Source organism: Stegostoma tigrinum, chromosome 13 (assembly GCF_030684315.1).
Source record: "Stegostoma tigrinum isolate sSteTig4 chromosome 13, sSteTig4.hap1, whole genome shotgun sequence".
In the NCBI taxonomy this organism is placed as follows: Eukaryota; Metazoa; Chordata; class Chondrichthyes; order Orectolobiformes; family Stegostomatidae; genus Stegostoma; species Stegostoma tigrinum.
Genome location: NC_081366.1, coordinates 39834494 through 39858022, shown reverse-complemented (window position 1 = coordinate 39858022; position 23529 = coordinate 39834494). Strand labels below are relative to the sequence as shown.

At 43.0% G+C, this 23529-nt stretch overlaps 1 protein-coding gene across 4 annotated transcripts in view; it reads left to right on the top strand.

The window, feature by feature from the left end:
* LOC125458447 (PH and SEC7 domain-containing protein 2-like) overlaps nucleotides 1-23529 on the top strand; it is a 179900-nt gene that overhangs the window by 137569 nt on the left and 18802 nt on the right. For 3 of the 4 annotated variants that reach the window (XM_059650704.1, XM_048543714.2, XM_059650703.1), the window contains 3 exons: nucleotides 1217-1287; nucleotides 3840-3997; nucleotides 7321-7465. In XM_059650704.1, coding sequence (XP_059506687.1) covers nucleotides 1217-1287; nucleotides 3840-3997; nucleotides 7321-7465 — 374 coding nt within the window. Of the gene's footprint in view, nucleotides 1-1216; nucleotides 1288-3839; nucleotides 4009-7320; nucleotides 7466-23529 lie in introns of those variants that run through there. The other variant, XM_048543715.1, reaches the window with a different exon arrangement.

Sequence of the window (23529 nt, the reverse complement as noted above, 5' to 3'; positions counted from 1 at the left end):
ATTCACCCTTCTAGCCAGTTCATTATCCACTCCTTTGTCTGTCCAATTGTTCGCTCTCGTTGGGTTCTATCCCCACATCCTGTTTACTCCTTAACCCCTCCTCTCACCCTGTCTTCCATGTATAAATGACATTTTCCTAGCTACGATAACAAAATGTGAGGCTGGATGAACACAGCAGGCCAAGCAGCATCTCAGGAGCACAAAAGCTGACGTTTCGGGCCTAGACCCTTCATCAGAGAAGGGAGATGGGGTGAGGGTTCTGGAATAAATAGGGAGAGAGGGGGAGGTGGACTGAAGATGGAGAGAAAAGAAGATAGGTGGAGAGAGTATAGGTGGGGAGGTAGGGAGGGGATAGGTCAGTCCAGGGAAGACGGACAGGTCAAGGACCTCCCCCTCTCTCCCTATTTATTCCAGAACCCTCACCCCATCCCCCTTCTCTGATGAAGGGTCTAGGCCCGAAACGTCAGCTTTTGTGCTCCTGAGATGCTGCTTGGCCTGCTGTGTTTATCCAGCTCCACACCTTGTTATCTTGGATTCTCCAGCATCTGCAGTTCCCATTATCTCTGATACCACTTTTCCTAGCTACCATCAGTTCTGAGAAAACGATACCGAACGTGAAATGTTAACTCTGTTTTCTCTCCACAGATCCTGCCAGAACTGCTCAGTTTTTCCAGCAATTTCTGTTTTTGTTTCTGATTTACACCATCCGCAGTTCTTTTGGTTTTTACTGAGATCATAAGCCTTCTAACTCCATAGCAATTAAGGAAAAAAGAGGCTAAGATGTACAAAAAATAGTCCAGGTTTTTGGACATCGCCACCCCAGAATTGATGTACTGTACCTGTATTTAATTGTAAAGTTATGTCCAGAAAGAAAAATGAGGAAAAGAAAGATGTAGTTAAGAGAGAGACATAACAGAAACAACACGGAGAGGGGAAAATAAAGGTCTAGGTATTTTTTAACCTCCAAAACTAGTTGAATTCTGAAGGAAACAAAACTCCCAATGCATCTAGTAACTACAACCCATGGATTCATACTACACCTCAACTACAACCTCAGTATGACCAAGAAGTGATTTTTAGTAACTATGTTCATTCAAAAAACATTTTCATTTTATAGATTCTTCTGATGAGTTTTGAATAGATCATCAGAATTTGTAACAATGTAACCAGAAGAGCATATCAATAGATATGACTTAGAATTTTATTTTTCTTGTAGCCCCGAGAGGAAGAAGAGGATGGAAGAAATTTTATGCTGTGCTCAAAGGGACTATTCTCTATTTGCAAAAGGTAGTGTTCTTTTTTAAATCTAATTGTGCATCTCTGTGGTTTGTATATACATTATACATAAACAAAATAGAAATTTGTAGGCATATTTTATTGTTACTGAGTTGCTTTGCAAAAGTAGTGATTAATGGGCTATAATTTCCGTTTCTTAGCTCTAGTAATATCAATGTTATCTGGGTGGATTCAACTGTATCAACTCAGAAGATCAAACAATCTTAAACCCAACTGAGTTGTGCCCTTATACAAATATATTTCTGTTTACCACATTCTTTCATTTCCGTTTAAGATTCAGTTTGCTCAAAGCAGGCCCTGTCTGCAAAACTGGCCTCAATCCTATGTCAAAATTATGAGATACTACCGATGTAGTTGTTTGAGAAGACTATTGAAATTGTCTCATTTGTCTAGGCACTGTGTCACTGTAAGGCACATTTTAATAGATTTCTTTCTCAAGTTAACTCAGTTGTTTATTTAGAAACTGACAAATATGTGTTAATGAAATTATTAAATGATTCAGTGCAGCTTTATCAATTAAATTTCACTGATTTTAGTGAATTGAATCCATTTCTAGCAGTGTTAACAAAATGGTACCAGGTTACTATATCTAATTACATAAAGGCATAATTTATGATGGGTAGAAAGGAAAATGATTTTATTTTATTATGTTGCACCATTGTTCCCATATATATTTTCCTTCTCCCATCCTGGCCTGGAACAAAAATGGTCAGCCTTTCCTGCATGCCATTTGCAAATATTGTCATGCCCTGTGGCTCCAACTCATCTACTTGAGTTAATGCTGCTTCCTTGGCACATTTGAAAGCGGGTAATATGCCCAAGATGCTGTCTTTTGTGGCCCTCTATATACGCTGTTACAAAGTGAGCTGCATAAGTGATGGGTTTTTTTTTCTGAGGCCTGAAAAATCGCAACGTAGAACACAGAAAAGATCAGCACAGTACAGGCCCTTCAGCCCATGATGTTGTGACGTGGATATCTTTAATCAGCTACTTCCCCAACACTTCCCCAATATCTTTAATCTTAATCTAAAGGCACTGCTTCCTTTAAAATGTCATCTACTGTAGCATTCTCACTAAATCATAGTTTTTATTTTGTGGCCAAACAGTGGTGGATTTCCATATTTCATCTTGTTCAGAGGGAGTCATAGCAGGGAAAGGCCTATCAAGCTGCTGTTCTTCTGTTTGTCCCCAAAGAGGGAAATCTTTACAGGAACGTCCCACGTGCCTGCAGCAATCTATATTTAAATTGAGCATGCTGATATCAAATTTTTAATTTCTTGCTCTAGGGACAGTAGTTTTTCTTTCTGTATATTTGATTGTGGACTAAATTGCCCTAAAATCCAAGAATGCTATTGGAAGACTGCTGCACCTCTTAAAAATTATGTTATCTGACACTAAATATTGTTGACATAGTTGTTGCTTCAAGTGGAAGGAAAAGCCAGGGACTGCATACAAATGGAGATTTGATCAGCAACAATTAGTTGATTGGTCTGTAGTATGGTGAACAGTTAATGAAGACCAAGGCTTCCTGCCTACAAACAACTGTGCTGAAAATCTTCTGTGTGTGAATGTTTGAGGGAGAAGCCGTCAGAAATCCGAAAGTGCAGGGCTGTTTTTGCTCTGCAGTTTAAAAAAAAATTTCAAGCCTGAAGACAGCCAACTTATATCTCTCATCGAGCAGTGAGTTTAAATGAATCAACCAGAGACTTTTATAAGTGTGAACCTGTCACCTTGTGCCTCCTGCAAACAAATTTAAGTACCTGGAGAAGGAAGTTCGAAAAACAGCAAAAGGACTATCTCAGCAAACGTTACAGCAAGAACCACTGAACTACCTTCTCAGTCTTTCCATCTGCACATAACACCCATTTTTTCGTGATTGCCTGTATATGTGCGTAGGGGGAGAGTTTATAAGTGGCTTTGAACTTGAACTTGTAGAATTATGTGTTGATGGTTCATAATTATTTATCTGTATGTAGAATCTCTTTATTTGTAATAAATAGTAATTATAGAATTATCAGTAGTTTAAATTATTATGGTTAACCAGTTGAATAATGCCTTTCATAATATTTATTGACAAAGAAAATGATGCATGAGATTAAACTAGAGATGTCAGTTGGTGTAATACACTTTATTCATTGGAAGTAGTTAATGTGATTTCAGTAGATGCAATACACCTTGCAGCTACTTCCCCAATACTCCCTGAGTTAAGTAATCGGGGGAAAAAATTATCTCTAATGGGAAGATGAGAACAAAATTACATTGAGTTAAGGTTCCTCCATGGTTATATAACCAGCAGGCAAGTATAATCTTGATTAAAACTTGATGTCAATCCAATGGGTTAGGTATTGAAGGACTGTTGGGGTGCATACAATGAGATAGGGGAGTGGGGAAGAAAATAATCCCAGAAATTTGTTTCTCATTTTAAAATGTGTAACAGAATGGAATTGTCTCCATTTCACATAATGAGCATTTTCTGATCATCACTTATAATGAATGTTCAAAATAAAAATCATAATTGCTCTGCTTATCTGTATCTCTTACAGGATGAATACAAATTAGATAGAGACTTGTCTGAAGTTGATCTGAAAAATGCTATTCGCATACACCATGCATTAGCAACAAAGGCTATTGATTACAGCAAACGTCCCAATGTTCTTAAATTGAAGACAGCAGACTGGAGAGTCTTTCTGTTCCAAGCACCGTAAGACTATTGTACATATCTATTTTAAGCATTTATGTTGTAGTTTGAACCAAATTTAATTTGGAAATTGATTTTTGTGACCTGACCCTTTAATTTGCTATGTTACATTCTGATAAGGGGTTGTTGGACTCAAAACATTAACTCTGTTTTTCTCTCCAGAGATGCCGCCAGGCCTGCTTCAGAGTTTCTCCAGCATTTTCTGTTTTTGTTTCAGATCTCCAGCATCTGTAGTTACTTTTGCTGAGTTACTGGTGCTTGAGCAGCTGGTTGAATCGGCAAATTTCATGATGTTTTTCAGAAGTACCAGTAGGTATGTGGCTTCTGAAAAAAATCCATTGCATTGCTATAAATCTGTGCTGCAGCAAACTGTATGACAGAGCAGCAAACGTTTGTAATCTGTTCACATTGTAATGGCTTAATGGTTTGTAATTTAAATTCAGATGTTAAATTCAAAATTTTCAACAAATTGTATCTTTTTGCAGCAATACTTGAATTCTGAACCACCAAATGACTAAAAAAGTGACACATCAATGTAATTGTGTCACTAATCAATCATTGAGCACATATCCCCTTACAAGTTTGTATCTGTTTCTTGCAAAGCCAACAGTCAGATGTTAATGTGCTTTGAAAATGATTTAAAATGGCAGACTTGGAATTTGAACCCATCAGCACTAAAGGCACAAACTCATTTACATTATTGTCCTTATACTCTTGAAATGTCTATGGAAGATTTGTTGATGTAAAGGAAGTATGTTAAACTGTATTGCAGGAATTACAAATAGTTTTAGACTCTCAGATATCAAAGACTACTGCTCCTCTAATGCTGCTTGGCCTGCTATGTTCATCCAGCTCTACACCTTGTTATCTCAATGATTTACTGTTGCTTTCCACTTTTCCCCATTTTTCAGCTCATACTGTGTTCAGTTAGCCAGCTGCCTATATGAAAACAGATGACATGAGCTATTAGAAGTGCACTGAAAGAATCACATAAGATATGTAAACACCTACTTGTGAATATTTCTGAATTTGTGTTTTTTTTAAATTTTTGCATATTTGGTCAATCAATTCTGTACCAGATGATTTGGTATGAACATTTGTTTTGGTACATCCATTATATTTCAACAATTTAAACTAATTAACAGCCATACTTACTTTAATTGAATCAGTTGACTGAAGAACTATTTTCAAGCTAAATTAAGCATTGCCCATCCCCGAATATTGGGGATGTTAGTTTGTCTTTATTCTCTGCAGTTGGAAGCAAATCTTGGATGTAAACTTTTCAGCTAGATTCTGCTGTAACTTCCAATCAAACCTTCTTTTGAGCATTATTTAGGCAATGAGATGCTTACACCTACCTGACAACAACATGTGCTAATTTCACATTATTCAATTAATTAGTTCAATTCTGATCCATGGAGAGAAATCAGAGTTAATGTTTCAGGTTCAGTAACCCTTCAAATGTTTCAAAAAAGATTCGCTGGGAAACCCAATTTTGTTGTACTGAGCCTGGAGATGCAAGTGAGTGAGCAAAGAACAGCAATAAGATTATGGATGCATCTACATAGATATGGCTCATTTGGAGATGAAATGATGCACAGCCTGCTTTACAATATCTATATTTCAGACTTTGCACAATAAATGTAGCATTAAGACATTGAAAGAGTTATTGTTAATTGTTATCCTCCTTGAAAGTTCAGAAACTTCACACAACACATTGTATTACTTTGTTTAACCACATCTATGATACAACAAATGTAGAGTTGATTGTCAATAAAGTTATTACATTCTGTCTCGGTGATTAGAGCAACACATTTTGAAAAAAGTGTTTTTCATGTGTCAATCAGTAAAATCTAAATCTTATGCCAACAATAAAAAAAATTGTTCAGGATTGGAATAACACAGGATTTCCTAGGTACCATAACATAATGAAATGTGTTTGAATAATTGTTAAAATTCCATAAACAGGTTAATATTAAACCAATGTGTCGTTATCATAGTGCAATTGATGCATAAAAAACAATTCAGAAGCCACTAAGTCTATTTCTGTTTATATGTAAGTAAAGAAAACAGATTTCTAAACATGTTGACAGTATGTGGTGGTAAAGGTGGCGTGTTTTTTGGTAAGTCCCTGCTTGTCACTCGGTGTGCTCTGGTTATTGTATGTTGCTACCTCTCTTTTGTCATCTTCTTTCAATTAACTTGCTGCACCTGTATCTTCCACTTAAGCTTTCAATGTCACTCTTCCCAATCACCACCACCCCTTTCCCTTGAGCCTTCTGGAAATGAGTGACCAATATTTAAATTTAAATAATCTAAGCTACTGAAAGGGAAGGCTACTTTAAGGAATCTGATCAAGCATAATTAAAATTTACTTGTTTTTCAAATGTTTAATTTAAATTATATGAGCACAACAGAACGTATTGCTGTTCAGTCAACTTCATATATAAATGACAAACGGATATGCATATTTCATATTAGGAATCACTATCCTATAGTCCATCAGGTTTTCAACAGTATTTTCAACTTCTTGTCACTCTTGGATTACTTTCATGGTACATGATTCATTATAGATAGTTATGTTGGACAGTACTGCACTTTTCGGTTGAAAAGAAGTACAAAAGATTAGATTTGGGCCTAAACTTTTGAATCATTGGTTGATTCTATTGATGCAGCTGGAATTGGCTTTTTCTGGGTATGAGAGGTTCTGCCATTTATGTCAAAATAAGATGGACTATAAATCTTAAAGTATTTTTGAAACAACATTTGTGAAATACTTGAAGAGTCACTGAACCCAAAACATTAACTCTGATTTCCCTCCGGAGATGCTGCCAGACCTGTTGAGTTTTTGTGGTAATTTCTGTTTCTGTTTGTGAAATACTTATCCTTTCACTTCAGATTTTGACATTTGAGAAAGAGAAAGAGAGAGAAAAAGAGGGATGATCTGAACAGCTGAAGTATTAACAGAAAATGGGACAATAATGAATGTATACCTATAGTGTATAAAATCTTTCTACCTCATGATCTCATTATTGTTTGGAAATTGTCATTTTATCGTACAGTATCATGGAATTTTCACATTTTAGTGCAGCAGTTGCACAGACGTCTTTACAGTGGTATATTACTATCTCTGAATCTTCATGTTGTATTCTAACATCACCTGAAAGAGTTAGTATCATTTAAAAATCTTGAAAAAATGACTGCATTTCCTTTCTTCGCTGTCCTGTTTTCGCTCAATGACTGTGTTAGAACATATTAAATATTATAATAGAGATGGATATTTTCAAAGTAACATTTACACACTTTTCTTTCCGTTTTTTTGGCAGAAGTGAAGAGGAAATGCATTCCTGGATATTGAGAATAAACCTGGTAGCTGCCATTTTCTCAGCACCATCCTTTCCAGCTGCTATTGGATCACTGAAAAAATTCAGTCGGCCACTTCTTCCTTCGTCTACCACCAAACTCTCCCAGGTGAAATGTATAAAGTTATTTAGTACGAGAATTATTAACTGTCAAGTGCAATATGACACTTTCCTTCAAAATTATCTTTGCTGTGGAATTGATATGAACTATTGCTTGATGTGTGGAAGTCTCTTAGTTCAGTAAGTAGCATCCCTGCATCTGGACCAGAGGATCTGGGTTTGAGTCCCACACAAGGACTTGATGGCCAAAGGCAGTACGTTCTCAATGTGGCCAATAGATTGCATATAAACCTGAAAATGCTTTCAAATCACAACTGTAGCAGTTACTGAAAATCCTAGTCAACATTATGATGGAAAAAAGTTGCATCCTCTACCATCATTATCCATAGTCCCAGACTAAAACATGCATGTATTGGGAGTAGAGTTAGTCAAAGTGTACACCTGATTCCCTTTTCAAAATATTTCCATAGTCAGCCAGATGTGGTTCCTGTACGAGTCTAGGTATCCGTGTGCTTGCGATAGGGATAAGGCCACTGTGGACATTGTAGGTCAATTGCAAGCAGTCCAGGGATCCAGGTAGGTCGGTCAGAATGCTGTGGAGTTGACCTTGGGGAGGTGCACAGTTTTTTCTAAAATGAGACAAAGAGTAGGATTGTGTATCTTGGAAGTGGAGGGGAGAGACATTAATGGTGATACAGGATCAGGAGAGGTGGTGTGGAGTCCGAAAGCGTGATTAGCAGGAAGCAGAGAGGGGGAGAGGGTTCGTAGTTTGAGGGATATTTTTAAATTCATTCATGGGATGTGGGTGTCACTGGCTGGATCAGCATTTATTGTCCAAGATTATTTCCCCTTGAGAATGTGATGGTGATCTGTTTTCTTGAACTGGTGCACTCCATTTAGTATAGGTAAACCTACAATGTCATCAGGGAGGGAGTTCCAGGATTTTGAACAAGTAACACTAAAGGAATGGTAATATATTTCCAAGCGAAGTTGGTGAGTGGCTTGGAAGTGAGCTTGCCTGTCGTGGTATTCTCTTGTATCTGCTGCCCTTTATTCTTCAGGATGATGCAGGGTGTGCGTTTGGAAAGTGTTGTCTAAAGAGCCTTGGTGATCTTCTGCAGTGTATCTTTTAGATGGTACACTGCTTCTACTGAGTTTTAGTGGTGGAGGGAATGAAAGTTTGTAGTGGAATGGATGAGATCCATTGACTGGGCATGGCACAAGTACAGTGAGAACTGTATCCATGAGGCTTAGTGAGAGTCATATATAGTGGCAGAGTTAGTCTAAATAATAGGTTATAATATGACATGGCAATGAGAAGATGGTGGCCATACCCTTAGATAGCTCAGAATATACATCAAGCTTTCTACTGTACTGCAGTGTGTTCCATACCCAAATGCTATACTTGCCTTGCTAGCTATGTCCATTGGCGTGGCTAGGAGGAGAAATAACCGCCGCTTTTTCCACCACTCTTTCTTCCACTAGTACCTCCAGGTTCCCACCCATGAAACAGAGAGTGAACTTTGTCTCTGATCCATGTCCTCAGTGATAATAGCCAAGCATCACCAATTGAGGGGCAGTTCCTAGAATGCAGCATCTGAAGTGATGTGCAACATGGCTTTAAATACAGTACCGATGATATGAAGGCAGCAGTAGCAAGCTCTTTTGCCTCTCTTCTTGCACAATTCCATGAGAAAGTTAAGGAGCCTGGGTGCATAACTGATAAAGTGAAGCGTGAATGATTGCATGAGAAATGTTTCAGTGAGCCATGGCAGGATTGGGTGCCATGAACAAACTGGACAAAATACTTCAATATAAAATGGGAAAATTTAGCCCAAATTATACAACCAAAGACTTATACAGCATGGAAACAGACCATTTGATCCAACTTTCCCAAGCTGACCAGATCCCAATCTGACCTAATCCCATTTGCCAGCACTTGGCCCATGTGCCTCTAAACCCTTCCGAATCATATACACATCCAGATGCCTTTTAACTGTTGTGATTGTTCCAGCTTCCATCACTTCCTCTGGTAGCTCTTTCCATACATGCACCGTCCTCTGTATGAAAAGGTTACCCCTCACATCTTTTTTAAATCTTCCCTGTCTCACTTTAAACCATGCCCTCTAGTTTTGGATTACCTGACACTATGAAAAAGACCTTGGCTATTCACCCTATCCATGCCCCTTATGATTTTATAATCTCTATAAGGCTAGCCCTCAGCCTCTGATGTTCCAGGGAAAAAAGTCCCAGCCTACCAGCCTCTCCCTGTAGCTCAAACCCTCTGGAAATACTCTTAAAAATCTTTTCTACATCCTCTCATCTTTAACATCCTTCCCATAGAAAGGTGACCAGAATTGTGCGCAGTATTCTAAAAGTGGCTTCACCAATGTCCTGTATAACCACAACATGACACCTAACTTCCTATACCTAAATAAAATGTTCTGAGCAATGAAGATTATTGGGCTAAATTCCTCCTTCACCATCTATAACTGCGACACCACTTTCAAGGAACTATGCACCTGCACCCCTCACATTGTTCAGCAACACTCCTCAGGCCCCAACCCTAAAGTGTATATGTCTTGCCCTTTTATTTCCCAAATACAAGATCTCACATTTATCCAAATTAAACTCTGTCTGCCACTCCTGGCCCATTGGCCCATCTGATTGACATCCTGCTGTACTCTGAGATAATTTTCACTGTCCACTACACCACTGTTTTAATTCTCCTCACTGTATATTGAACCAGCAACAATACTTGTAATTAGATATGCCTCCAATTTGACTACACTGTAATACTGCATAAGCAATGGTTGTTGCCCTGAGATTTCAAAGGTTGTTGATGTTTCTAAAAGCTGGGAGCGGAGGCGGAGGAATTGGGAAGAGGGGATGGAATTTTTGCAGGAGGGTGGGTGGGATGAGGTGTATTCTAGGTAGCTGTGGGAGTCGGTGGGCTTGAAATGGACATCAGTTACAAGCTGGTTGCCTGAGATGGAGACTGAGAGGCCCAGGAAGGTGAGGGATGTGCTGGAGATGGGCCAGGTGAACTGAAGGTTGGGGTGGAAGGTGTTGGTGAAGTGGATGAACTGTTCGAGCTCCTCTGGGGAGCAAGAGGCAGCGCCGATACAGTCATCAATATAACGGAGGAAGGGGTAGGGTTTGGGGCCTGTGTAGGTGCGGAAGAGGGATTGTTCCACGTAACCTACAAAGAGGCAGGCATAGCTGGGGCACATGCCCCATTCCATCCCCTATTCCCAATTCCTCGGCCTCCGCTCCCACGATGAGGCATTCCACTCCCGCACATCCCAGATGTCCAAGTTCTTCAAGGACCGCAACTTCCCCCCACAGTGGTCGAGAACGCCCTTGACCACGTCTCCCGCATTTCCCGCAACACATCCCTCACACCCCGCCCCCGCCACAACCGCCCAAAGATGATCCCCCTCGTTCTCACACACCACCCCACCAACCTCCGGATACAACGCATCATCCTCCGACACTTCCGCCATCTACAATCCGACCCCACCACCCAAGACATTTTTCCATCCCCACCCCTGTCTGCTTTCCGGAGAGACCACTCTCTCCGTGACTCCCTTGTTCGCTCCACACTGCCCTCCAACCCCACCACACCCGGCACCTTCCCCTGCAAGCGCAGGAAATGCTACACTTGCCCCCACACCTCCTCCCTCACCCCTATCCCAGGCCCCAAGATGACATTCCACATTAAGCAGAGGTTCACCTGCACATCTGCCAATGTGGTATACTGTATCCATTGTACCCGGTGTGGCTTCCTCTACTTTGGGGAAACCAAGCGGAGGCTTGGGGACCGCTTTGTAGAACACCTCCGCTCGGTTCGCAATAAACAACTGCACCTCCCAGTCGCAAACCATTTCCACTCCCCCTCCCATTCTTTAGATGATATGTCCATCATGGGCCTCCTGCAGTGCCACAATGATGCCACCCGAAGGTTGCAGGAACAGCATCTCATATTCTGCTTGGGAACCCTGCAGTCCAATGGTATCAATGTGGACTTCACCAGCTTCAAAATCTCCCCTTCCCCCACCGCATCCCTAAACCAGCCCAGTTCGTCCCCTCCCCCCACTGCACCACACAACCAGCCCAGCTCCTCCCCTCCACCCACTGCATCCCAAAACCAGTCCAACCTGTCTCTGCCTCCCTAACCTGTTCTTCCTCTCATCCATCCCTTCCTTCTACCCCAAGCCGCACCTCTATCTCCTGCCTACTAACCTCATCCCATCTCCTTGACCTGTCTCTCTTCCCTGGACTGACTTATCCCCTCCCCACCTCCCCACCTATACACTCCTCTCCACCTATCTTCTTTTCTCTCCATCTTCGGTCCGCCTCCCCCTCTCTCCCTATTTATTCCAGAACCCTCACCCCATCCTCCTCTCTGATGAAGGGTCTAGGCCCGAAACGTCAGCTTTTGTGCTCCTGAGATGTTGCTGGGCCTGCTGTGTTCATCCAGCCTCACATTTTGTTATCTTGGATTCTCCAGCATCTGCAGTTCCCATTGTCACAGATCATGCAAATGCCTATTAGGAGATGTGGGCTACTCTCTTAACCTCAAATATAGCTATCGCTGAAGTAGTCATGAGTAGCAGAGCATAAATACAATAAAACTCATGCATCCTCCAGGATATTTGTTGAGTAACATATAAACATAAACAGCAATGATTCAGATTCTTGGGCAGACATCTTATAAAATGGCTCCATCAGAGATCCAAGATCATGATGCTGTGTTGTTAACTGCATATCTTTCAGCAGCTAGAATGAAGTCTGGATCTGCGCACATTAGTCAAAATTTCAGAAGAGAAATGTGAACATAACAGCCAAATGAATTAGAGTCCCACTCCTCAACTGCATCACTCATGAGATACTATTCTGAAATGAAAATGCCCTGACTGGGCAGGAAATTAGCATGGCACTCAAATTGAACCGACAGTAGCCTCAGCAACAATTAATGATGCTGAATGCTTCAGGTTGTCTAATCTGCCTGCTTGCTGGAGCAGTAAAGGTACATGGCAGCCATGATAGATTCTACCACTGCCTTGCTGAATAGAAGAGACAGCTCTGACACCGTGTACAGCTCGGGTTTGCCAATTCACCCTTTCGAAGTCATGTCTATATTCTGCAGCCTGTAAACAGAAATTATAAGCCAGAGTCCTGCGGTGGAAGCTGAATAATGTTCTGCAACCCTTGCTTGCTATCATATCAGCATACCTTTCTGCCATGCAGTCTCAGACTGTTTCCCCCATCACTATGGGTACTAACACTGAAAGGGGTTTTTAAGGTTTTGCAGCAGTCTGGTGATCTATCCTTCAGTAGATTACTGGATTACTACAGGGCAGTAACAGAGGATCCGCAGAACATCCGCCTGGTCTTCAAATTCGGAATGACCGCATTTATTCTCCCACCGCTGTTAATCCAACCTTGGTGTTGTCTGTTTATCAGCCAATCCAGACTGACGCCCTCCCATGCCAACGTGATGAAGTTCAAGCTGGAACTTCTAAGGCCAGAGCTGTTTGAATTCATCCTTCAAGTCTGTCTTCCAATTCCTCCTCAGCGGCCTTCCACCAACTATTTTATGGATTAGCACTGCAACAAAACCAAGCAAAGGTGCAGAGATGACAGGCTCCAAGGGAATGTACAAATATGATGAGTTGTTTTTGATGTGGAATTTTGGTCGAATTGGTTGATAACATTGGTTTGAAGTGGTTGTAATTTTGTTGGCATTTCTTTCATCATTTTGACCTGGAGGACACTATGAGTTTTATTAACTGAGGAAAGGTAAAGTATGGGTCTTCTACTGAATATGGATTTAGGGTTGTGTTTGTGGATTCTGCAGTCAGATGATCTAATTATGGACAACTGTAGTTTCACAATATGGTGGAGTCAGCAGGTTCTCTTTGGGTTAAAAATACTTTTCTTTAAAATGAGTGGGAATCCTGGCAGAAATACAATTTCTGAAGAAGAGCTTTCACAGCTACATGTGTTATTTTCATGTGCTTCTGTGTGAGAAAGTGACTGAGTGGGCTAAGAATAAGAAAAAAGTGCTGCTTTTGGCACTAAGCCTTAGGATAACTCTGGTCAACGCTCTCAATGTCTTCAGGCCGTGCTAGGTTGAACATGGCATGTTCAATTGACTGAGCGGTCTTAATATATGCACTGCTTTGCCTTGCCAGCAGAGAGGTAGGGTTGAGATGCTAGAAGTTTGGAAAGCACATTTGATGAGTGACTGCCAAGTTCTGCATTTCATCTTATGAGTAAATGAACGTATGCGGCGTGAAGGTTAGTTATGTGGCAAGTTTGCTCTGTGGCGTGACCTTTCCAACTAATCACATAGAAATGCTTACAGCATGACTTGCTTGTGAAAATTGGAAAGCAATGACCGGCATTTTGCAATCAGTGGTGAAGCTGGCCTTGATCAATGTTGCCCACTTAATCACACAACAGCCCAATTAAAACTTTGTTGGATCCCCGGAGAGTTTCTCTATGAAGTAACCTCTAATGAATCCCTGTAGCATCAGCCAACTAATTCTTAAGATTCAGAGCATGTGGTGCAGTGAAGAGAATACTCACAGAAGCATTGAAAACAGACAGACTTGACTGTCTGGCAACGTTTCTATCTCCTTCCCAAAATCCACCATCCTGCCTGCCCTGGTCGACCCATCGTCTCAGCCTGCTCCTGCCCCACTGAACTCATCTCCACCTATCTGGACTCCATTTTCTCCCCTTTGGTCCAGGAACTCCCCACCTATGTCCGTGACACCACCCACGCCCTCCACCTCCTCCAGGGCTTCCAATTCCCTGGCCCCCAAAACTCATTTTCACCATGGACGTCCAGTCCCTATACACCTGTATTCCGCATGCAGATGGCCTCAAGGCCCTCCGCTTCTTCCTGTCCCGCAGGCCCGACCAGTCCCCCTCCACCGACACTCTCATCCGCCTAGCTGAACTCGCCCTCACCCTCAACAACTTCTCTTTCGTTTCCTCCCACTTCCTACAGACTAAGGGGGTGGCCATGGGCACCCGCATGGGCCCCAGCTATGCCTGCCTCTTTGTAGGTTACGTGGAACAGTCCCTGTTCCGCACCTCCACAGGCCCCAAACCCCACCTCTTCCTCCGTTACATTGATGACTGTATCGGCGCCGCCTCTTGCTCCCCAGAGGAGCTCGAACAGTTCATCCACTTCACCAACACCTTCCACCCCAACCTTCAGTTCACTTGGGCCATCTCCAGCACATTCCTCACCTTCCTGGACCTCTCAGTCTCCATCTCAGGCAGCCAGCTTGTAGCTGATGTCCATTTCAAGCCCACCGACTCCCACAGCTACCTAGAATACACCTCCCCCCACCCACCCCGCTGCAAAAATTCCATCCCCTATTCCCAATTCCTCCACCTCCGCCGCATCTGCTCCCATGATGAGGCATTCCACTCCCGCACATCCCAGATGTCCAAGTTCTTCGAGGACTGCAACTTCTCCCCCACAGTGGTCGAGAATGCCCTTGACCACGTCTCCCGCATTTCCCGCAACACATCCCTCACACCCCGCCCCCGCCACAACCGCCCAAACAGGATCCCCCTCGTTCTCACACACCACCCCACCAACCTCCGGATACAACGCATCATCCTCCGACACTTCCGCCATCTACAATCCGACCCCACCACCCAAGACATTTTTCCATCCCCACCCCTGTCTGCTTTCCGGAGAGACCACTCTCTCCGTGACTCCCTTGTTCGCTCCACACTGCCCTCCAACCCCACCACACCCGGCACCTTCCCCTGCAAGCGCAGGAAATGCTACACTTGCCCCCACACCTCCTCCCTCACCCCTATCCCAGGCCCCAAGATGACATTCCACATTAAGCAGAGGTTCACCTGCACATCTGCCAATGTGGTATACTGTATCCATTGTACCCGGTGTGGCTTCCTCTACTTTGGGGAAACCAAGCGGAGGCTTGGGGACCGCTTTGCAGAACACCTCTGCTCGGTTCGCAATAAACAACTGCACCTCCCAGTCGCAAACCATTTCCACTCCCCCTCCCATTCTTTAGCTGACATGTCCATCATGGGCATCCTGCAGTGCCACAATGATGCCACCCGAAGGTTGCAGGAACAGCATCTCATATTCTGCTTGGGAACCCTGCAGCCCAATGGTATCAATGTGGACTTCACCAGCTTCAAAATCTCCACTTCCCCCACCGCATCCCAAAACCAGCCCAGTTCGTCCCCTCCCCCCACGGCACCACACAACCAGCCCAGCTCTTCCCCTCCACCCACTGCATCCCAAAACCAGTCCAACCTGTCTCTGCCTCCCTAACCTGTTCTTCCTCTCACCCATCCCTTCCTCCCATCCCAAGCCACACGTCCATCTCCTACCTACCAACCTCATCCCACCTCCTTGACCTCTCCGTCTTCCTTGGACTGACCTATCCCCTCCCTACCTGTACTCTCCTCTCTACCTATCTTCTTTTCTCTCCATCTTCGGTCCGCCTCCCCCTCTCTCCCTATTTATTCCAGAACCCTCTCCCCATCCCCCTCTCTGATGAAGGGTCTAGGCCCGAAACGTCAGCTTTTGTGCTCCTGAGATGCTGCTGGGCCTGCTATGTTCATCCAGCCTCACATTTCAGACTTGACTGACTACAGTGAATAGAAAAGTTATGTTTCTTCCTATAGGCTTCTGCTGCGGTCTGTTGCAGTACCTGTTAAAATGTGATTGAAAAATTCATCTTTACAATATCATATGCACTTGCTGAACAAAATACTTATAAATTCAAATAAATATGAGCAGTCTTGTGTTAAAAAGCCATTCCAATTTAAACAAAAACATTTTGAAATTCAGATCTATGTGAAAAGGATTGAATTACTAGATTAGTTCTGAGCCATAAAGCTGTTTTGAAAATGTTATTGTTGGTGGCATCATGAAAAGACTATGATGCCAGAAGAGCCTTTGAGTGTTTTCTATCGCTGTCCCAATATACCATAGGCAAGGAAGCAAAAAATAGCCAAAATTCACACCACTTCTGTGTTTTCATACTTGCTTGATATCATATCCCTGTAACCCTACATCCAACTCTTCTGGCACTCTTCTTAACTGGCACCATGCACTTTGCCCATCTGGCACCCTAACCATCTGGCACCTTCCCAGCACATCAACAGCACATTTAACTTATGGGGATCAAAGGTTGTAGAGAGAAGGCAGGAGAATGGGGTTGAGAGCCATGATTGAAACAGACTCAATATGCCAAACAGCTTAAATTTGCTCCTATATCTTATGTTGTTATGGTGTTGTGACAGCAGCTGTCAAAATTACTGTCTGTGCTTCTGGACCACAACTTTTCAAAATTCAGCAGCTGACTCTTGTGAAAAAGGGTCACGGTTTGCCTTCCTCTGCCAGTATAGCACTCTTTAAAAACTGGCGTCACATTTGTGTGGGTGGTCTGAGTAGAAGCTCAACTCACCATAATACCATGAGTTTTAAGATACTCATGGATAGAGATAACAGCAGTGAAGGTGTTAAATTAGGGGAAGGCAAACAGCAATAATATTAGGCAGGAACTGGAGAATTTTGACTGGAGGTGGAAGTTTGAGGGTAAATCTGCATTGGACATGTGTATATCAAACGTCAGTTAATAAGAGTTCAGGAGCAGCACACCCCTATGAGAATGAAGGGTAGGAATGGCAAATTACCTGAACCTTGGATGACCAGGGATGTTATGACCTTGGTTATAAAGAAAAAGGAGGCACATATGAGGTCTACGAGGATGAGAACTGATGAAGCCTTTGAAGTATGTAAGGTAAGTAGGAAAGACATTAAGCCAGGAATTAGAAGGACTAAGAAGGGTCATGAAAACTTTTTAACAAATAGGATTAAAGAGAATCCCAAGACTGTGTTTATTAATATGAAAAAAATCAAGAGGGTAGCCAGGGTTGCCCACTCAAAGACAAAGGAGAAAATCTAGGTAGGTGATGTTTTAAATGAGTCAGAATTCACCAAAGGAATTGGTGGAGGATGATCTCACGGAAGGGAATGTAGAGTTTCTAGGCCAAGTTGCTATTAAAAAGGGAAAGGTGTTGTCTTTCTTAAAAAGTATTAAGGTGGATAAGTCCCCAGGCCCTGATGGGGTCTATCCCAGAATATTGAGGAAGGCAAGAAAATAAAATGCTGGAGCATTGACAGACATCTTTGTATCCTCTTTGGCCGCTGGTGAGGTCCCAGATGACTGGAGAATAGTCAATGTTGTCCCATTGTTTAAGAAGGGTGGCAGGGATAATCCCGGAAATTAGAGACCCGTGAGTCTTGCATTGGTGGCAGGGAAATCATTAAAAAAAGATTCTCAGGGACAAAATCTATACACATTTAGAAAAAGATGGACTTGTTAGTGATAGGCAGCATGGTTTCGTGTGGGGGAAGTTATGCCTCACTGTCTGGATTGACTTTTTTTGAGGAGTTCACAAAGATGACGATGGAAAAGAGATTGATGTTGTCTACATGGACTTCAGTAAAGCCTTTGGCAAGGTCCCTCATGGCAGACTGGTATAAAACGTTAAGTTGTATGGTATCAAGCGTGAGCTGGCAAGATGAATACAGAACTTGGTCTAGCTTAGTCATCGGAGACAGATGTAGCAGTGGAAGGATGGAAGGATGCTTCTTGAAATGGAAGGTTGTGAGCAGTGGAGTTTCACAGGGATCAGTGCTGGGACCGATGCTGTTTTTGGTCTACATAAATGATTTGGAGGAAAACATAGCTGGGCTAATTAGTAAGCTTATGGATGATACGAAGATTGTTGGAGTTGTGGATAGTAAGGGGGATTGTTGAAGGATACAGCAGGTTATAGATCAGTTAGGAGCATCAGCAGAAATATGGCAGATGGAGTTTAATCTGGACAAATGTGAGGTGATGCATCAGGAAAGCCAAGCACAGGTGAAATATATACAGTGATTGGCAGAACCCGTAGGAGTATTGATATGCAGAGGGATCTAGGTTTGTAGGTCCACTGATCACCGATGGTGGCAGCTCAGCATTCACGGGTCTCTAATTTCCGGGATTATCCCTGCCACCCTTCTTAAGCAATGGGACAACATTGACTATTCTCCAGTCATCTGGGACCTCACCAGCGGCCAAAGAGGATACAAAGATGTCTGTCAATGCTCCAGCATTTTATTTTCTTGCCTTCCTCAATATTCTGGGATAGACCCCATCAGGGCCTGGGGACTTATCCACCTTAATACTTTTTAAGACAGACAACGCCTTTCCCTTTTTAATTAAGGTAATAAAAAAGGCAAATAGCCTGCTTTCCATCATTGGAAGATGCATTGAATATAAGGATACACAAGTATGCTATGGGCTTTATAGAATTTTATTTAGCCATGCTTGGAATACTGCGTACAATTCAACTCACTGCACTACCAGAAGGATGTGGATTCTTTGGAGAGGACACAGAAAAGGTTTACCAGAATGTTGCCTTATATGCGGGATTTTAGCTGTGAAGAATGATTAGATAGACTGAGTTTGTTTTCACTGGAACACAGGAGGTTGAGGGGTGACCTAAAAGAAACTTATAAGATTGCGAATGGCAGGTACAGTGGAAAGTTTGAGGCTTTTTCTCAGGGTGGAGAGGTCAATTACTAGGGCACACAGGTTCAAGGTGCAAGGAGGAGGTTTAAAGAGATGTGCGAGGCGTGTTTTTTGCAGTAGGGTTGGTGAGGGCCTGGAACTTGTTCCCACATGAGGTGGTAGAAGCAGACTCTATAGCAGCATTCAAGAAGCACTTAGAAGAATACATAAGACCATAAGACCATAAGACATAGGAGTGGAAGTAAGGCCATTCGGCCCATCAAGTCCACTCAGCCATTTAAATCATGGCTGATGGGCATTTCAACACCACTTCCCTGCACTCTCCCCCTAGCCCTTGATTCCTTGTGAGATCAAGAATTTGTCGATCTCTGCCTTGAAGGTATTTAACGTCCCGGCCGGCATTGCACTCCGTGGCAATGAATTCCACAAGCCCACCACCCTCTGGCTGAAGAAATGTCGTCTCATTTCAGTTTTAAATTTACCCCCTCTAATTTTAAGGCTGTGCCCACGTGTTCTAGTCTCCCCGCCTAACGGAAACAACTTCCTAGCATCCACCCCTTCTAAACCATACATTATCTTGTAAGTTTCTATTAGATCTCCCCTCAACCTTCTAAACTCCAGTGAGTGCAATCTCAGGATCCGTAGCTGTTCATCATACGTTAAGCCTACCATTCCAGGGATCATCCGTGTGAATCTCCGCTGGACACGCTCCAGGGCTAGTATGTCCTTCCTGAGGTGTGGGGCCCAAAATAGGACACGGTATTCTAAATGGGGCTGAACTAGAGCTTTATAAAACCTCAGAAGCACATCGCTGCTTTTATATTCCAACCCTCTTGAGATAAACAACAATATTACATTCGCTTTCTTAATCACGGACTCTATCTGCAAGTTAACTTTTAGAGAATCCTGGACCAACACTCCCAGATCCCTTTGCACTTCGGCTTTACAAATTTTCTCACCATTTAGAAAATAGTCCCTGCCTGTATTCTTTTTTCCAAAGTGCAAAACATCACATTTTCTGACCTTAAATTTCATCAGCCACTTCCTGGACCACTCTCCTAAACTGTCTAAATCTTTCTGCAGCTTCCCCACCTCCTCAGTACTACCTACCAGTCCACCTATCTTCGTATCATCAGCAAACTTCACCAGAATGCCCCCAGTCCCTTCATCCAGATCATTAATATATAAGGTGAACAGCTGCAGCCCCAACACTGAACCCTGTGGGACACCACTCGTCACCGGTTGCCATTCCGAAAAAGGGCCTTTTATCCCAACTCTCTGCCTACTGTCAGACAGCCAATCCTCAGTCCAAGCCAGTAGCTCACCTCGAATACCATGGGCTGTCACCTTACTCAGCAGCCTCCCATGAGGCACCATATCAAAGACCTTTTGGAGTCTAGATAGATAACATCTATTGGGTTTCCCTGGTCTAACATACTTGTTACCTCTTCAAAGAATTCTAACATGTTTGTCAGGCATGACCTCCCCTTACTAAATCCATGCTGACTTGTTCTAATCTGACCCTGCACTTCCAAGAATTTAGAAATCTCATCCTTGACAATGGATTCAAGAATTTTACCATCTACTGAGGTTAGGCTAATCGGCCTACAATTTTCCATCTTTTGCCTTGATCCTTTCTTAAGCAAGGGATTACAACAGCAATTTTCCAATCATTTGGGACTTTCCCTGACTCGAGTGACTTTTGAGAGATCACAACCAAAGCCTCTGCTATTTCCTCAGCCACCTCCCTCAGAACTCTAGGATGTAGCCCATCGGGGCCAGGAGATTTACCAATTTTTAGACCTTTTAGCTTTTTTGGCACTTTCTCTTTTGTAATGCCTACCACACTCAACTCTGCCCCCTGACTCTCCTTAATTGTTGGCATGCTACTCATGTCTTCCACTGTGAAGACTGACGCAAAGTATTTATTAAGTTCTTCACCTATTTCCTTATCTCCCATCACTAGCCTTCCAGCATCAATTTGGAGCGGCCCAATGTCTACTTTTGCCTCTCGTTTGTTTCTTATGTATTGAAAGAAGCTTCTACTGTCATTTCTAATGTTACTAGCTAGCCTAACTTAATATTTGATCCTCTCCTTCCTTATTGCTCTCTTTGTTATCCTCTGTTTGTTTTTGTAGCCTTCCCAATCTTCTGATTTCCTCGTGATCTTGGCCACTTTATAGGCTGTCTCTTTTTTGCTTAGATATATTTTCTGACTTCCTTTGTCAGCCATGGCTGTCTAATCATACCCCAGATAATCTTTATTTTATTTGGGATGAACCTCTGTGCTGTGTCCTCAATTACACCCAGAAACTCCTGCCATTGTTGCTCTACTGTCTTCCCCACTAGGCTCTGCTTCCAGTCGATTTTTGTCAGTTCCTCTCTCATGCCCCTGTAATTACCTTTATTTAACTGTAACACCATTACATCCGATTTTGCCTTCTCTCTTTCAAACTGCAGACTGAACTCTACCATATTATAACCGCTGCCTCCTAAGTGTTTCCTTATTTTAAGGTCTTTTATAAAGTCTGGCTCATTACATAGCACTAAGTCCAGAATAGCCTGCTCCCTTGTGGGCTCCATCGCAAGCTGTTCCAAAAAGCCATCCTGCAAACATTCCATGAATTCCCTTTCTTTGGATCCATCAGCAACATTATTCACCCAGTCCACCCGCACATTGAAGTCACCTGTGACCACCGTGCCTTTCTGTCATGCCCTGTCTATTTCTTGGTGCATCTTGCGCCCCTGGTCCTGATCACTATTAAGAGGTCTGTACATAACTCCCATTATGGTTTTTTTGCCTTTGTGGTTCCTCAACTCCACGCACACAGACTCTACATCCTCCGACCCTATGTCATTCAGTGCCGTAGATTTAATTTCATTCTTAACTAACAGGGCAACCCCGCCCCCTCTGCCCACCTCCCTGTCTTTTCGATATGTTGTGAATCCTTGGATGTTTAACTGCCAGTCCTGAACTCCCTTCAACCACGTCTCTGTGATGCCTACCACATCATAATCATTCAAGAGGATTTGTGCTGTTAATTCATCCACTTTGTTGCGAATACTACAAACATTTAGATAAAGTGCCTTTTTGCGAACTTTTTTATCATTACTAGAGAGATTGGAAATCCTAAAATGGCTTCAGCTATCCTTCCTTTTTGCTGTATTCCTCGTCTGCCTCGAGCTTAAACCCACCTGTACACATGCTATCCTGTTTCTTATCTTTCCATTTAACTCCATACTCCCTGTCACTTTCGCTTTCCCTTCCCCCCGACTCACAAGTTTAAAATCCTACTGACCACCCTATTTATCCTTTTTGCTAGAACGCTGCTTCCAGATTGGTTCAGGTGGAGACCGTTCCAATGGTACAGATCCCCCCCCGTTCAAAAACTGATGCCAATGCCCCGTGAAATGGAATCCCTCTTTCCCACACCAATCCCTTAGCCATGTGTTTACTTCCCTAACTTTCTTTTCCCTACGCCAATTGGCACGTGTCTCAGGCAGTAATCTGGAGATTATGACCCTTGAGGACCTGTACTTCAATTTCTTTCCTAGTGCTTGATAATCCCTGAACAGGTCCTCTACCCTAGCTTTGCCTGTGTTGTTAGTCCCAACGTGGACCACAACAACTGGATCCTCCCCCTCCCGCTCCAACATCCTTTCAAGCCGGTTGGAGATGTCCCGCACTCTGGCACCGGGCAGGCAGCACACCATGCGAGACTCCCGATCTGGCTTGCATAGGATACTATCTGTCCCCCTAATTATAGAATCCCCTATAACAACTACCTGTCTTTTTGCTCCCCCCTCTTGAAAGGCCTTCTGCACCAAGGTGCTGTGGTCAGCTGGCTCATCCTGCCCACAGCCCTTTTCCTCATCTGTACAGGGAGCAAGAATCTCATACCGGTTGGTCAAGGTCAAGGGCTGAGGCTCCTGCACCCCTGAACTCGGAATCCCCCCACCTGCCTCACTTACAGTCACACCTTGTCCCTGAACTCTTTCTGAATTGGAGTTATTTAATCTACCAGGTGTGACTGCCTCCTGAAACAAAGTGTCCAGGTAACTCTCCCCCTCCTGGATGTGCCGCAGAGTTTGAAGCTCAGATTCCAGATCATCAACTCTGAGCCGAAGTTCTTCCAGCAGCCAGCACTTGCTGCAGGTGTGGTCACTGCCGTTCAATGGGATCAGCCAGCTCCCACATCATACAGCTACAGCACATCACCTGTCCAGCCATTACTACTTATTTAGTTAACTTTTAAAATTTATGTATTAAATGCTTTCTAGTACTTTTCTGCTACATGTTTTTTCAATTAAGCAATTAAACTTTTAATCAATTACACAATACACAAGAATATAAATTGAAAAGCCTTATCTTAACAACACACGAGAGTCCTTCTCGGTTAGAGCTCCCGCTCTTTGTGCTGCTGGAACAGGAATGGAGGGCTCCGCGGTCAAGATAGGTACTTTCTAATCTTTAAAGCAGAGACTCACCCGCCTGTAGGCCTCTGATCGAAACTCC